Source organism: Electrophorus electricus, chromosome 19, assembly GCF_013358815.1.
Source record: "Electrophorus electricus isolate fEleEle1 chromosome 19, fEleEle1.pri, whole genome shotgun sequence".
NCBI lineage: Eukaryota > Metazoa > Chordata > Actinopteri > Gymnotiformes > Gymnotidae > Electrophorus > Electrophorus electricus.
The window spans coordinates 776,995-790,922 of NC_049553.1; the positions used below are offsets into that span (position 1 = coordinate 776,995).

The following is a 13,928-nucleotide window of genomic DNA, read 5'->3' on the forward strand; positions in this document are numbered from 1 at the left end:
CTGTGTCATGTGACCACGGGCTCATACACTGCAGTCAGTAAGTAATTGGACATTAACACAATTGGTCGTTTTGGCTCCGTACTCCATTATATCAAAGTCAAAGCAATGAGGGTAAAGTACTGCTTTAATTCCAGTGTCATTTGCTGGTTTTCTTTCCTGGAGATTTGCTGACAGGGTTGTTCACTGGTAGCCAAACATGCTGTGCCATGCCATATTTCACAGGTGTATGCTTCGGATTAACAGCACTTCCTACTTTTCTGCGATTGGTTTAATTAGATTTTTGTTGTATAAATGTAGCCTCATGTTGAGTGTAATGGACTGCAGAATCAAAGGCCCCATCTCACTCAGCTCTAGACCTTGTTTGCTTTTTTGCACAAGAACTAATGATGCAAGTACAGTCAGACAAAATACAACTGAGCAACCACATGCACAATTATTGTTGGTCCTTTGAAACAAGAAGACCATGCATTACAAAGACTGCACCTTCCTACAGTGGTGCCGTGATGGATGTACACGCCCCCAGGTCACTTGTCAAAATGACAAATTATCACTCATCACTTATTTAAAAACTAGCGTATGACTTGATTTATGAAAGAAAGGATGGGTAGAAGATATTAGGTGAATAATAATTATGAGTGTGATTTATCTTAAAACACCGAGACTGATAAAGGAGGTCCTTGAATATCTGTGGCACAGTTTGTGGCACACTGTTTATTGATCACCAACCAAGGAAACTGAAGCCATGATTGGGTGGAGTCAAAAATATCATATTTCTCAAAGGCTTTGGGTTTGAGCAAAGTGTTAAGTTTGTTGTGCAGGTACCATAAGGTCAGAGAGAGATTACATAGAGAAGGGTATACATCAACACATGAAAGTTAATACATAAAGCACACACACACACACACACACTTATATAATGTGTGTGTGTACACATACATACATACATACATACATACACACATATACATCAGTAAAATTCATTACAAGGCTTCTGACTGTGCATAGCATATAGATACAAAACAGTCTAATGCAATACTGAAGGCCAGTGTCCCAGGCTGCAGCACAGTGCATGTTTTGTCGTAGACTAGTTTTGGGTTTGTTCAAGCTTACATTTTGGGCCTCCAGCCACTAATAAACTGCAGGAGTTTCTTCACTTGTAGTTTGCTTAGCTTAAAGTCCTCTGACAGGATCTCTTCCGTGAGCTGCAGGAGCAAATTGCCGTCAATTTTCTCTCTGACGAACAACGCGACCACGTCCTCGGACATGCCTATGAACCGCATTGACTTCGAGACCTCTTCAATGGAAAGGCCCGACAGGTCGATTGGTGGTTGCCATGGCAACCCCGAGGCGACCGGTCGGGAGGCTGTGGTGCTGTGGCGCGACTTCTCCACTGAGCAGCTTGCCGAACAGAGTTCCGCGGCCTCGTTGCTTGTGACCTCTGCCAGCGCACAGTCCCTGCCTTTCTTAGAGTCGTTTGATTTTGGGGTTCTTGGTGGCAATATAGGGCAGGACTGGCTTTGCTTAGTGTTAGGTTCCTCGGTGGGCGTGTCCCTGTACATTTCCAGGGTATAACTTGTAGATTTACTACAAACTTGGGCAGGCTGTTGGGCCTTTTTGGAGGCGGTGCTCCTCTCTAACCCCTCCCCCCTGTCAAAAAGATCTGAGGCACAAGCCTTGGGGGTGGCAGGGGTCCTTTTCCTCGGGTAGCTGGAGTAACTACGGCACTGGGCCGACAAAAACTCCTCCCCCTTGTGCGACTCGCCCCCGCAGAAGTCGTTGGGCCAGGACAGGCGGGAGAGAGCAGCGTCCCTGGACGGCCCGAGGCAGGAGTGCAGCTTGGCGTCCGCTCGAGGCCAGCTGCATGGGTAGCACGTGTGGTTCGGCTCGTCTGGTTCTCCTGGAGGCTCGCCATCTCCTCCTCTGCAAAAAGATGAGGGACGGAGGCTAAATCATAAGGAGACTAAGCACTCGGGGGGGCTCGTGCTGGCGTACTCACATGCTGTGCAGGCCCGAGGAGTAATAGGAAAGGGAGGGGCTGGGAGAACGCGTGTCTGCCTGCCGGGGTTTGGTGGGGGGGTAGGGAACCCCGCCGCTGGAGCTCGGAGCCGACTGTTTGGAAGTCCTCGGGGGGATGGGAGGGGCGTTCAACAACCGGCACTCCTCCTTCACCTGCACAGAGCAGGAGGATGGATTAAATCCACCTGGTTTTGTTTGTTTTTCTACAATCACCACCTGTCAAATGTGTATTTTATTTGAAAATGGTCTCTTTGAAACATTTCTACAAAAGGAAATTCATTCTCACACACAAACGACTGACAAGATCCTTAATGACTGGTCGTGAAACGTCCCTAAAATTATACGAAATACAGAGACCCTCAGATACGCATAAATAACAGTAAATAATTGAGTAATAGGAAAACTCTTTGATTTTAATCTGTGAATCTGGATGGAACCATCTGGGAACACAGAATCTGACAACATAAGATTCTTTTTCCCCACCTAATCTAACGTATGTTGGGTGGCATTAAGAGGAGATTTCACTGCCGTTCCCTAATGCTAGAAGTTAAGCGCTTGACGTCTGAAGTGCGACTCGCTCTACCAGATGACATTGACGGTTTTGCTACACTAATTTTTGGTAAACAGAATCATGCCCTCATGTTGGTACATGCCCCTCTGCAGTAATTGCTAAAGGTTCCTGTGGGTTTGTTTGGGTTATCTGTCCCCTCCCTAAACGGTGAACAACGTCTACAATGAGATTTCTGAAAGCTCGTCGTCAGACTTCACATCTTTGAAGATGTCTGATACTGAGACTGGGTGAAAGATGAATTACTAGATTTACTAGGTTAGACATTTAGGCTATGTAGACACCACTAACACTTAGGTGTATATTTGCATAACATCATAAGCAGTTATCATCAGCGCAGGATCATAAGCAAATATTTGTTATTGCTTTCTCATCTCTTAAAGCACAGTTTTCTTTCTGAAGAAACTGCTCTAACCAGTACAAGTGAGCAACCTTAGATCTGTGCAAATGAAAGTGATGTAAACACCCCCCAAAAGTAATGGGTTACTGATAGGCATGCACTGAAATGGTGTACTGTTTTTTTGTTTGTTTGTTTTTAAAGTTTCGAAAGCATACAGTGATGTGGCGGCCGAGGCCCAGATTCAGAAACAACAGCTCGAGGCTTTGAGCCGAGCGTCTGCTGCGTGCACTTACAGAAACAGTAACTGTTCTAACTCTGACCAACAACCATCTAACCTCCCTTAAGGCTCTGGCGGCCTGCCGGAGGTACACAAGGTAAAGCAAGCAAAAGTGAATTAAAACTAAACTAAGCATAATTTTTTCACCCCGCGTACTCACAGCTTCGGACTTTGGAGGCACAGGGGGTGGAGGTAGACCGATGTCTGCGCTGAGCAGGACGCTGGCTGGTCCCGTGCTGAGGTATGGCGGCACGTGCGGGCAGGCGGACGTGCCGGTGCTCCCGCGGCCAGCCTCGGAGTGCTCGTACGTGGGCCCGCGTCTCTTCCCGTGGTCCAGCCACAGCTCCTCGTAGGGCAGATCCGTTTTGCCCGGGCCGCCCGGGCCGGATGAGTCGTCCGAAAGCTCGGTGAACAGGTAATCGGCATCCGGCGGTTCGGGAGGCGCGTACTCGCCGTACAGACTCACGCAGCCCTGCAGGTTCACCTCACTGTTGCCGTGCAGATTGTTGCCGTAGACGCAGACGGAGAGACGGTGGAACGACTGCGTGAGCTCGTCCCGGGCTGAACTAAGTGAGCTAGGCAGGTGTGTGTGGGAGGGGCAGCCGTTGGTCCCACCCCCTTTCTTGGGGCTCTTGCTGTCTTCCGTCCAGTCGGCGCGCACGTCGCGCACGGCCCGCGAGTAGTCGTCGATGTTGAACTGCTCCTGGCAGTAGGTGAACCAGCGGTGGACGACCGTCTCCAGCCAGGCCTCGCCATGCAGCAGACCCTCGGGCACAAGCAGGCGTGGCAGAGCGCCGGCCCCGCCGGCCTGCAGGGCGAAGTGTACAGGTAGCACCTTGTTGGCGTGTAGCCCACAACACACCACCACGGTCTTGGTCTGCACGTTGACCAGCTTGTAGCGGTGGCCCTCGCGGATCACATGCAGGTCGTGGGGGTTGCGCGGCGGGCTGCCCGGCACCGTCACGTTCACGGGCAGCCGTGTCTTCTCCACGATGGCGCGGATGGTGTGCTCGCCCTCCTGCATCTGCAGCTCCAATGGCGAGCAGGTGCTGAAGCGCCCGCGGCACTGGAAGGGCAGGCTAATGCTCTCGTTCGTACGGTGGTTCATGCAGATGAGGCATGGCATTTTGCCGCGCCCCAGCCTGCCCATGGAGTTCAGCTTGCCGATGCGCTTGAAGATGGTGTTGAAGCGCGACCTCTCGCGCGACGTCTTGGCGTAGAGGATCTCCGCCTGGCCCATGAGGGTCAGCTCGTCGCCCGTGTTCAGCGTGATGTTGTACACCTCTGTGTCTTCATTGCACTCCCCTGAGGCCATCTGCAACAAACACATCGGTGTCATCAGCTCATTAAAGGAGCCGTAAACTCGACTTCCTCACCGACGGACAGAAACTTCGACATGCGATTATTAGTAATAGCCTTTCTTTTCTTTCTATTTTTACAGCCAGCTCTTGTAGGGTAATGCAGAAATAACCTTTCACTCTAAGACAATGGGACTTTTCGGAGCAGGAAAAGTCATTGTGAATTCAGCTCGGAGGACAATGAATGTACTGTTTCTGATTCTTGGGCTGATCGGCTATGTTGTAAGCGAGGGCAGACACTGCTAGTCGGGGCATGGCAGTAACAGAGCAGACACAATGAGATTACATATCATGCACTTAAAATACAAAACAGCCAATTGCAACACATGGTAACTGCAAGACCAAAGAGTACAGATTACAAACACTTCCAAAGGTTAGGACAGTTAATTAAAAGACCGCATTCAAACACTTTAGCGGAAGGAAGAAAGGTCTGCTACTTGGGGCGCTCTAAGCAGTGGATGCACGGACAAAGCCACACCTTAACGTTGAACGTGATTTCTTCCATGACGTAGACTCGTTCCGGAAATGCTTTGGCCACATCCTCCACACTGTTGAAGTACTGCACAGGCTCTTTAATGTCCCTGTCCTGCTCCAGCAGTTTGAACTGACCTGTGCACCAGAACATAAATCACCACAAGGCATTCAGATGTTACCGCTTCAGGCAGTTATTGCCTGCGTTATTCACTTGGGTCCAAAAAAAAAATCTACTAGGACAACAGATAGAATGTGTATGATCTCTGCTCCGATATTTTAGTGAAACGCGAGTAATTAACCGCACTTTCTTTAGGTTCCTCGCATTGATTTCAATGCATCTCCCTGGCAAGTGATGGAAAGAGAGCTACGCGACACCTTTGAACACAAGTTCTGCCTTGTCCTGAGCTTCAGCGCTCATTATAGCAGTCAGTATATTTAACATCCAGCTTAGTTATAAAAATATATTTGTGGTGTTTCTAAAAGTATGAATTGGTTTCAGATGTGGATTTACGAAATGTGAATATATGTACTGTTTAACTTGTTCACAGGTCAATTTAAGATTCAAGCGTTCTTAATCTGTTTTGAAGGCAATGCCTACACTTTCCAGCTCTTCGTGTATACGTATGCTGTTAAACATGAACACGTTCTCAACATTTATATTCGAAAGGTGATGGAAAAACTCTGCAGTTACTCCCCGGAACCGTCACGCTTGTCCAGATTCCCGTTTTGCCTGCTTCATTCTGTTTTTGTTTCTTATCCCTTCCTTAAATGGTCAAAGAGCATATGTAGTTGAAGGCCACAGAGGGCAAAAGTGCTAGTCCTACACAAAGCAGACCACAACAAAGTGAGTGGCCTCACCCTCATAATGGACAGGGATCTCAATTTTCGGTCCGATGACATAATGGCCCTCCTCCAGGCTATGCGCGGTGATCGTAGTCCACTGCCGGCATGAATGAATCAAGAGGTAGTCGTTTTCTCTCAGCCCTTCCACCGACTCCCCTGGAGAGAAAGATAAGCCTATCACTTATCCACATCAGTATGGAAACATGATCGTATCCGCATGCTAGGTTCGCCAGGTAGTAAGGACACAGGACATGTAGCGCCTTCACAGACTCCTAAATGTAGCTGTAAAATGGTGTAATATCACTCAAATTTTGCAACAGGAAGATGCACTGACCTTCCAAGTTATTACATTACTAACAAATTACCTCGCCGTGTTTCTCTTCTCAAAAAAAAAAGAAAAATACTCTGAAAAGTCATTTAACACGCACCAATATGTTGGCCTGACTGCATTTCCATGGACTCAACAGTCATTCATAACTCAGCCAAATTCTTTAACGACTACGCGGGTGTCAGCTGGACGGTGGGGCACCATTTGACAGGCTGACGGGGGTCCTTATTGTAGGAGTTATGAAATAGACTTTATATGAATGCCATAAGGAGACAGAAGCAGAACTGGAGACGTGCGTAAACAGCCAGGAGAACAAACGGAGCGGGCTGAGCTGAGACGACACAAGTCCCAGTATCCAGCCAGACAGTGAAGACATAATAATCCTGTTAAAGCCTAGCCGCTCTTCAGAAACACGGGCTCTGTGCAGGTCCATCACACCCTAGCTAGACAGCTAGGTTACATGAGGCATGAAACACTTTTATTAGCGAGTATGTGGAGAGCAACCTCAGTAAACGGGAGCAAACGCAGCTAGCAGTGTTTAGGTAGGAGCTTGGATACCCAGTATTAGTTTGTCTGGCTAGCTTGACTAATGTTATCAAGCTACAAACCTGCTAACTGACGTTCAGTGTGACAACGTACAGCTAAACTGACGGGTTTGTTGACAAATAACTCTTATCAGTAGGTAGCTATCTGGCGGGAGGCGTCTTTAACTAGTAATCCGCTGCTAGAAACGAGGGGAAAAAAACCAACTGATATATTGACAAAGCGTCTACCTAGTGACAATCTGCTGCTATGTTAGCAGCTAGCTAGCCTAGCTATCTAGCTACCTAGTCACAGGCATTTTCAGATCAGCTAGCTAGCGAGATAAGGCTAACTGCGAAGCTAAGGCTAACTGCGAAGCTAAGGCTAACTGGGAAGCTAAATATTGGAATCCCAGCCCAGTAGCATTGTCACCCACGCTTCAGATTGTTGAAGAGTTGAGAGCAAGTTTTCCCGAGCAAATTCCCCCAAACCGCATGCACAACTAAGTCTGGAAACACCACCGAAAAGGCAAATCAAATCCAAAGACAGTTGAGGTTAGCGGCTACTGTGAATTAAAAGTAAATCTTACCGCTGTCCAATCTTACAATCTGCGGCAGCCTGTAGGCAGTGACCAGCCGATCCAGAGGCAGAGTAGTGGTGCTCCATGCCACATCCTTCAAACTGCTGTACAGCGCTGAGCCCAGCTCCATGTCCGCCGCATTCACCTGCAGGAGCTGGCTGCTGCATGGACAACGCTGCTCCAAACGTGGCTCCAACCCTGCTCGCCTTACTTAAAGGCAGTACTGATCCGCAGCGAAGCCATCGCAGCCCAGCTGTCTATTTACACTCACAGGAAATGCCATGAATCTCTAACCATAGAGCTCTGAGCTGGAAAGGCCATGTGTCTAACCATAGAGCTCTGAGCTGGAATGGCCATGTGTCTCTAACCATAGAGCTCTGAGCTGGAAAGGCCGTTTCCTCCTCCCAGCTGCTCCAGTGCCTGCTCCAGGGTTGCCTAGGCAACCAGCGCCATGCCAGCTGAGAGCATCCTGCAGCCCTAACACTGCTCAGTGATGAGAGGATCACAAGTAATTTAACGGTACACTTACATTATCACAGAATCTGTGTGATGCCTTGTTCAAACAAGCAAACACACAACGGCACAACAAAACCTTTAGACCTTTTTGACAGGTCAAATAAAACGTAATGGGAAAGTTAGTGAATCCATAAGAAACAAATAGCTGGCATTGGTTCCACCCCTTCCTCTGTGACAGAGCAGGGCAGTGCAGTTTCTGGTTCTCGTCTGCTGGAAGAGAAGTTGACAGTAAGACAACAGCAGCAGCTGAGAAAAGATGTCCTTTGTGAGTTGTTTGCGCCAGTGGGCAGACGCCGTGGCGTTCTCAGAGAAGGGTGACAAAATCTCTGCCCTACAAGCATTCCTGGAGATCCAGGACAAGACATCTAAAATCTCCTTCAACATCGGATGTCTCCACCTGAACAATGACGACTTCGATGTTGCTGAGAAGGTGGGTGCTTATAGTGTTACATCTTATAATCTCTTTGGCACTATCGGTCATTAGGTGATTACCGTTTACTGTATTCCTCAAAAACCTTAGTGCAGCTTAAAATTTTTTTTTTTTTTTAAACAAAAAACCTTCAGTGTAAAAAAACAGGAAGTAAAAGTTGTTTCAGTTGTTTAAGAGGAAACTGTCTCTTTCGAAGGCATTTGACAACAGCATTGGCAAAGATGAGCATTTGGCCGTTGCTTTTTTTCAAAGAGGAATTACATTCTACAAAAAAGAAAAGTAAGCCATATTGAGTAATGTACCTTGTTGCGTTTCAACAAATGAGAAAGATTAAATACATGAAGGTATTACAGGGAATGTTGGTGGTGTCTAGGAAATGGACTACACTGGCTACACCGTTGTAAAGTCACATATTCCTTTTACTGGGCTTATATGAAATGAGTCTTATTGCAAGAATTCCTAACTTCTAAAAATATGTCTCAAGGTTTGAGGAGTCACTGTTGGATTTCCAGCAAGCGTTTAAGGAGCTAAGAGGGAATCAGTTGATAGACTACAAACCTCTCGGGCTGAGGTATAAACTTTATGCTTGTGAGGTAAGAAAGGTTTGGAGTATCCTGCTGATTGCCTAATTTTTAATAGCATCATCAAATGTAGAGATGTAAACCTACAGATATACCCGCCATCGTATGAGGATTTATTGGTCAATAAAAGTCACATGGTCTTTGTGACTAGCCCTCTTGACAAGATGCTTGCTGAATGTTTTGCTAAAACAGAGATATCAACAAAGTCTTATGACCTAATTAACCTTTTCTTTTTTAAATGATATTTTTATTGGTTTTCACAGATTGACATTAACAGTAACAGTCACCATAGTGTTCACATAGAAGGGTTATGCAAAGCAAAATATATACTCAAAAACATAAGAACAAAATAAATTACAAACTGAATGTAATGTGAGTTGTGACAAAATAGAGTAATAATAATAATAAGAAGAACAAAACTTACAATAAAACAAATAAATAAGAAATCACAGTCCTTCCAGTAAATTGCTTTCTTAGCAGTCAGATGAATATCTGTGATGCCCTGTTGTGGTATAAATCTTTTGTTTATTTTTTTAAATAAAAAAATTTAAATCATGCATTCACATGGAGTAAGTGATGATGTCAGAGTAACAGATAAAACAGTGTTTTAATGCCTCTGTCCATTTAGGTGCTGCACAACATCGGTCTTGTCTATGCCACACTGGGCAAGTGGGAAAAAGCCCAGGAAAACTTGCTTACAGCCCTTAACCTCCGTTCAGAAGCCAAATTTGGGCATATTGACCAGGCTGTAGAATCCATTCTGGTTGGTCAAACTAATATAATTAATTCAGACAACGACCCACATTGTGCTACAATTGTACTTTTGTTGTTTTTAATTAGTTTTTTTGTTTGTTTGTTTTTTCTAATCGTACTATGCAATTAAATACAAGACAACATTGGACATGTTTTGAGCTGTATTGCTTAGGCTTGTTTGAACTGATTTCTGATTTCTTACGGGAACATGGATATTGCATCAGCCTGCAGAAGTTACAAAGAGGAGTTCACATGATAATTATATTCACTCTAACTTAAGTAATCAAGTACTATTTTTAAACATTTTACATAATGCTTTAAACATTGAAATTCCATGAGAAAAGCACTTTCTTACTTTCAAAGTAATGCAGTAACTGAATAGTTCAGCCTTTGGCTGTGCCTTTGTAGCAGAGCAATGTCTGAATGTTTCCAATATCAGTTATTGTATTGCGAATGCGTGTGTGTTCACGAGTGATTTGTATTATGTTCCTTCCTTCTGCTTCTTTGCATGTAGAAGCAGAAGCTCTTCTCTCTGGTGGGGATTCCAGCAGGACTGCTGTTCAAGCCCAATAAGCACTATGTGGCAGAGCTGGAGAAAAAGGACTACCTTGGAAAAGCCAAGGTACCCAAACAAAGCCTCACATTTCACAACTTTATATGATCAATAATATTGGGAAAGCAGGACGTTTTCCCCAAAAGTGTCAATAGAGTCGGACTCTGTGGATGCTCTGTCCACAGGTTCTGTCTTCTGTTGTTCCAGCTGATAATTTCTCCGGTTTCGCCCCCCTTCAGCCTCAGGTGAGCCTTTCTCAGATCCTTCTCTTCCAGTGATTAAAACCTTTATTGCACCAAAGGGAATTTGTCTTGCACACAAAGAGCCACACTGAACAATAAAAGGCAAACCACAATTTGCACATTTGCCCAGCCGAGGACTGGGTTGGTCTCTCCCGTGGATCCTAGATTAAAGGTCTAAAAGGCTGGTAAAAATTGTGCAACAGAAGGGGTGCTAGATACTGGGTGGAAATTGGTAATAACCAACACTGGAGAGAAGCATGAAAATTGTTCAACCTTTTCTCATACAAACTTTGACTACATTTGAATGCTATTTAAAAATAAAACTCATTGGTCATCACTGGGTATCATTTACTATTAAAGAGATTAGCAAAACTGGGTGAACTAATGCCTTCAGAGCATACTGGAGATTTGCTTATGCAACTTCTGTAACAGTTACTCAATTTTCACCACATTACAATAGAGATGAACTTGGCTATCTGACCAAACTGCTTCATAAACGTTTCCAGATGAGGAACCCGTGTGATCCCTGTATTCACTTCATTCACTCCTGATGCACTCTGGCTGCCATGAACATGTGATGTCTTACTTTTCTTTGAACAGGTTGTGGATGCACCGACTGCACCTAAGCAGCCTGAGGTACTGAGGTAATCCCAGTGCATGCACTGTGTGACATATACTCTGTTATGTACCTCCAGTGCTCCCATCGCAGCCATTTGGAGCGTTATTTATAGCATCTGTGCTTGGAACCTGCAGGGCGCTTGAAGGTGAGCCTCACACTGTTCTGTACGAGTTCATTCCAGAGACCGAAGAGGAGCTAGCCGTGTTGCCAGGCAACATCGTCTTTGTTCTTCAAAGAGGGGACGACAACTGGGCATCTGTAATGTTTAATGGAAGGGTGCGTATCTACGTCTGTTGGTGATTTCTGACTTTATAGAAGATATGGAAGAAATCAGCCAGTATTCCTCATAACCTTTTGTAGCCAAAAATGTCTTTCACTGAATAAACAGTACAAGCAGCCATGTACTCTTTGTCAAACTGCTACACCACCCAAATGAATACGCTTACACCTTGTGTGTGATTTACATATGTATATATATTTGTAATGCTAGGTTTGTTTGATGCTTTATAGGAAGTGCATTTACATTTTGGTCACGCACTGTATATTGTTGCTAAATATAATGTTAACTGAAACAGCTGCCAAGCCTTTGTGACTCCTCCACAGGGTGATTTTTGTTTAATGTAGCATGCAACTTTTTCGGATAATACATTTTGTATACCAGTACATCATAACAGACTACATGCGTAACATATTTGTGTTGCTTTCTCACTATTTCCAGAAAGGGCTTGTTCCTTATAATTACCTGGAACCACTGGCCTCAAAAACACTGCAGGTAAGCGTCCTTTCGAACTGCCACAATAACAACCGGTAAACAGACTAGAATTTGTTAATGCTAAAGAAAAACTAAATAAACTAGGATAAATGCTTGCATAGTGAGTGTTTAAAAAAGATGCTGCATGATTTTATTCCTTTTCTGTGTTCCTCAGCTATAATGAATTAATTTAAAACGTAATACACTAGTTATATGTAGCATACAAATACTGCCAATAGTAGCTTATATCTTGAGTATCAAAAAGTGCTGAGAAAGATACTTCTTAGCCTTTATGCAATTTAACATTTCTACCCATACTGAAAAAAATAACGACTTACTAAGTATTTTCTCCAGCCATGTACTTTGTACCAACTGTGTGTTTATAAATACCAGTAACAGCTTCTGTCCAGCAGGTTTCACCATCAAACAGCAATGCCGAGATACCAGCCCCACCCCAGAGACCTGCACCAAACAAGCCTGTACGGAAAACCGGCCTGGAGGCACTAAACACACAGATCATTCACCACTCCCAAGAAAGTCATTGATTAACAAATATTCATTATAGAACCCATACAGACAAGGCAGTTCCTTGGCCAAATCCAGCACCAAACGCCTATGTACTCCCTCACTGAGCTGCAACTGTTCTTTGAATTAATCATAGAACTGTCTTCATCTTATATTGTCTATTGTTTTTGTCTATCTCCACTGTTTTCCTCTTAGACTAAGGATCCTAAAGTTTTCTCTGGGTGCATTGTGAAAGTGCACTTCATGTTTACCATAGCAATGTGCATTTCACCAGGCCAACCATTCACAGCTGTGCTTCAGCTGGTCAGCACTAAACTCAAACGTCCGGCCTCCACACTTAGACTGAGGTACTGCCATTACAGTTCGCCCCACCGCCATCTAATTGAGAAGCGTGTCCGAACGCACCGTGCAAGTACGAAGCCTGACTGCACCCATTGCTTTGAATATCGTCTCCGTTAGCTATGCCAAGCCTGGATCGAGTGACAAAGTGACTGTTGACGAGTCAGAGATGGAGGTCCTGTGGAGCTGTATGAAAGAAAACCGTCTGACATTGTGGTGTTCAGCCACGCAGGTAGCAGCTGAAATTAAATATACAGCCTTAATTGCTCTAGTCTGATCTCCCTGAGCATTCTGGGGTTTTTTCACACTTTCGATTCACTCAGCTATGTCTGCATCATTCATTTGAGCCATTATCAGTTTTCTCATTATTCTGAACTCTTTGCTGAAAGGAATAAGCCAGTACTATTACCAGTAACTTGCACAGACAAATACCCATTTTGAAGAGTTTTGTACCAATCACTCATTGTGCCCCTTTGATTCAGGATAAAGCCTTAGCGCAGGAGAACATGGTGGCTCTGTTCTCATATGAGGCCTCCACCCCAGAAGATCTGGAATTCAGGGAAGGTGATGTCATTACAGTCCTCTCTAAAGGTAAGAACTACAGCCGTTTCTATTGTTGTGCATTGTTAGTATATATATATGAAAAAATAAACCTTCATAACTGCTGTGAATTCCATTCGAACAACCATTCGATTAAAATTTCATCATGGTCTTTATTTTTCACTCCAGTCAACGACGAGTGGCTCGAAGGCGAGTGCAAAGGGAAGGTTGGAATATTTCCATCGTCTTTTGTTGCAGATCCTAACAAGGATCAATAAGATGAGTCATGGCTAAATGACACCATAAAACCACAACTATCTCATATTTAAGCAACAGTCCACGAGCAATTTACAGACGTTTGTATGATTTTCCTGAAAAATGTTGCAAATTAATCACATTTATCACTTGCATATTCTTCTAAATAAACCATCACTTGTTTAAAAATAAAGATTGCTCATATTATGGTATTCTGAAAATGATCAGGCTTAAATGAAATACTAAAGTTTGCAAGTGTGTAACATTTAGATCACAAAGTTAAATATATTAAAGGTCTGCAACTGAGTAACATTTAGATTATAACCCAGCTGATAAATGTCTAAACCAACATCACCAGCATGTACAGAAAATAGCCTCTCACCCTGGCTTGGGTTTTGGAACAGAAAGCTAACATGGGCTCCAAGCTGAAGGGTGTTCCCAGGTCTACGAGGGCCTGTAAACCGCTGATACTTCCTGCAGCTGTTGGGGCCGTGCGGTAATCACCACCGAGAAGCTGG

General features: G+C 44.6%; 2 protein-coding genes across 4 annotated transcripts; one reads left to right on the top strand and one right to left on the bottom strand.

The window, feature by feature from the left end:
* Positions 1-677: 677 nt before the first annotated feature.
* On the bottom strand, positions 678-7,651 carry garem (GRB2 associated, regulator of MAPK1). Of its 2 annotated transcripts, none has more exons than XM_027019388.2 (6): positions 7,316-7,651; positions 5,892-6,032; positions 5,038-5,168; positions 3,362-4,516; positions 1,997-2,169; positions 678-1,944 (listed from the first exon to the last, which is right to left on the bottom strand). In XM_027019388.2, exons 1-6 carry the CDS (start codon positions 7,434-7,436, stop codon positions 1,107-1,109), a joined length of 2,559 nt encoding a protein of 852 aa, XP_026875189.2. In that variant the 5' UTR covers positions 7,437-7,651; the 3' UTR covers positions 678-1,106. The 2 variants fall into 2 exon arrangements, with proteins under 2 accessions (XP_026875189.2, XP_026875190.2); XM_027019389.2 differs by having other exon boundaries at positions 678-1,920; positions 7,316-7,650.
* A 388-nt stretch (positions 7,652-8,039) lies between these two features.
* ncf2 (neutrophil cytosolic factor 2) lies at positions 8,040-13,603 on the top strand. Of its 2 annotated transcripts, XM_027019364.2 has the most exons (14): positions 8,040-8,252; positions 8,449-8,531; positions 8,737-8,845; positions 9,462-9,596; positions 10,101-10,208; positions 10,325-10,384; positions 10,982-11,025; positions 11,135-11,276; positions 11,719-11,772; positions 12,165-12,230; positions 12,472-12,623; positions 12,736-12,847; positions 13,098-13,206; positions 13,345-13,603. In XM_027019364.2, the coding sequence occupies exons 1-14, from the start codon at positions 8,079-8,081 to the stop codon at positions 13,431-13,433; spliced, it is 1,437 nt and encodes a 478-aa protein (XP_026875165.2). In that variant the 5' UTR covers positions 8,040-8,078; the 3' UTR covers positions 13,434-13,603. The 2 variants fall into 2 exon arrangements, with proteins under 2 accessions (XP_026875165.2, XP_026875166.2); XM_027019365.2 differs by lacking the exon at positions 8,449-8,531 and having other exon boundaries at positions 8,141-8,252.
* The last annotated feature ends 325 nt before the right edge of the window (positions 13,604-13,928 follow it).

Coding starts and splice junctions, on each gene's coding strand:
- garem (XM_027019388.2), bottom strand. CDS start 7,436: ATGGAGCTGGGCTCAGCGCTGTACAGCAGTTTGAAGGATGTGGCATGG. Junction 4,517..5,037: donor AAATCACGTTCAACGTTAAG/GTGTGGCTTTGT, acceptor TGTTTGTTGCAG/ATGGCCTCAGGGGAGTGCAA. Junction 2,170..3,361: donor TGCCTCCAAAGTCCGAAGCT/GTGAGTACGCGG, acceptor TGCTCTGTGCAG/GTGAAGGAGGAGTGCCGGTT.
- ncf2 (XM_027019364.2), top strand. CDS start 8,079: ATGTCCTTTGTGAGTTGTTTGCGCCAGTGGGCAGACGCCGTGGCGTTC. Junction 10,209..10,324: donor ACTACCTTGGAAAAGCCAAG/GTACCCAAACAA, acceptor CTCTGTCCACAG/GTTCTGTCTTCTGTTGTTCC. Junction 12,231..12,471: donor GACCTGCACCAAACAAGCCT/GTACGGAAAACC, acceptor TTTTCCTCTTAG/ACTAAGGATCCTAAAGTTTT.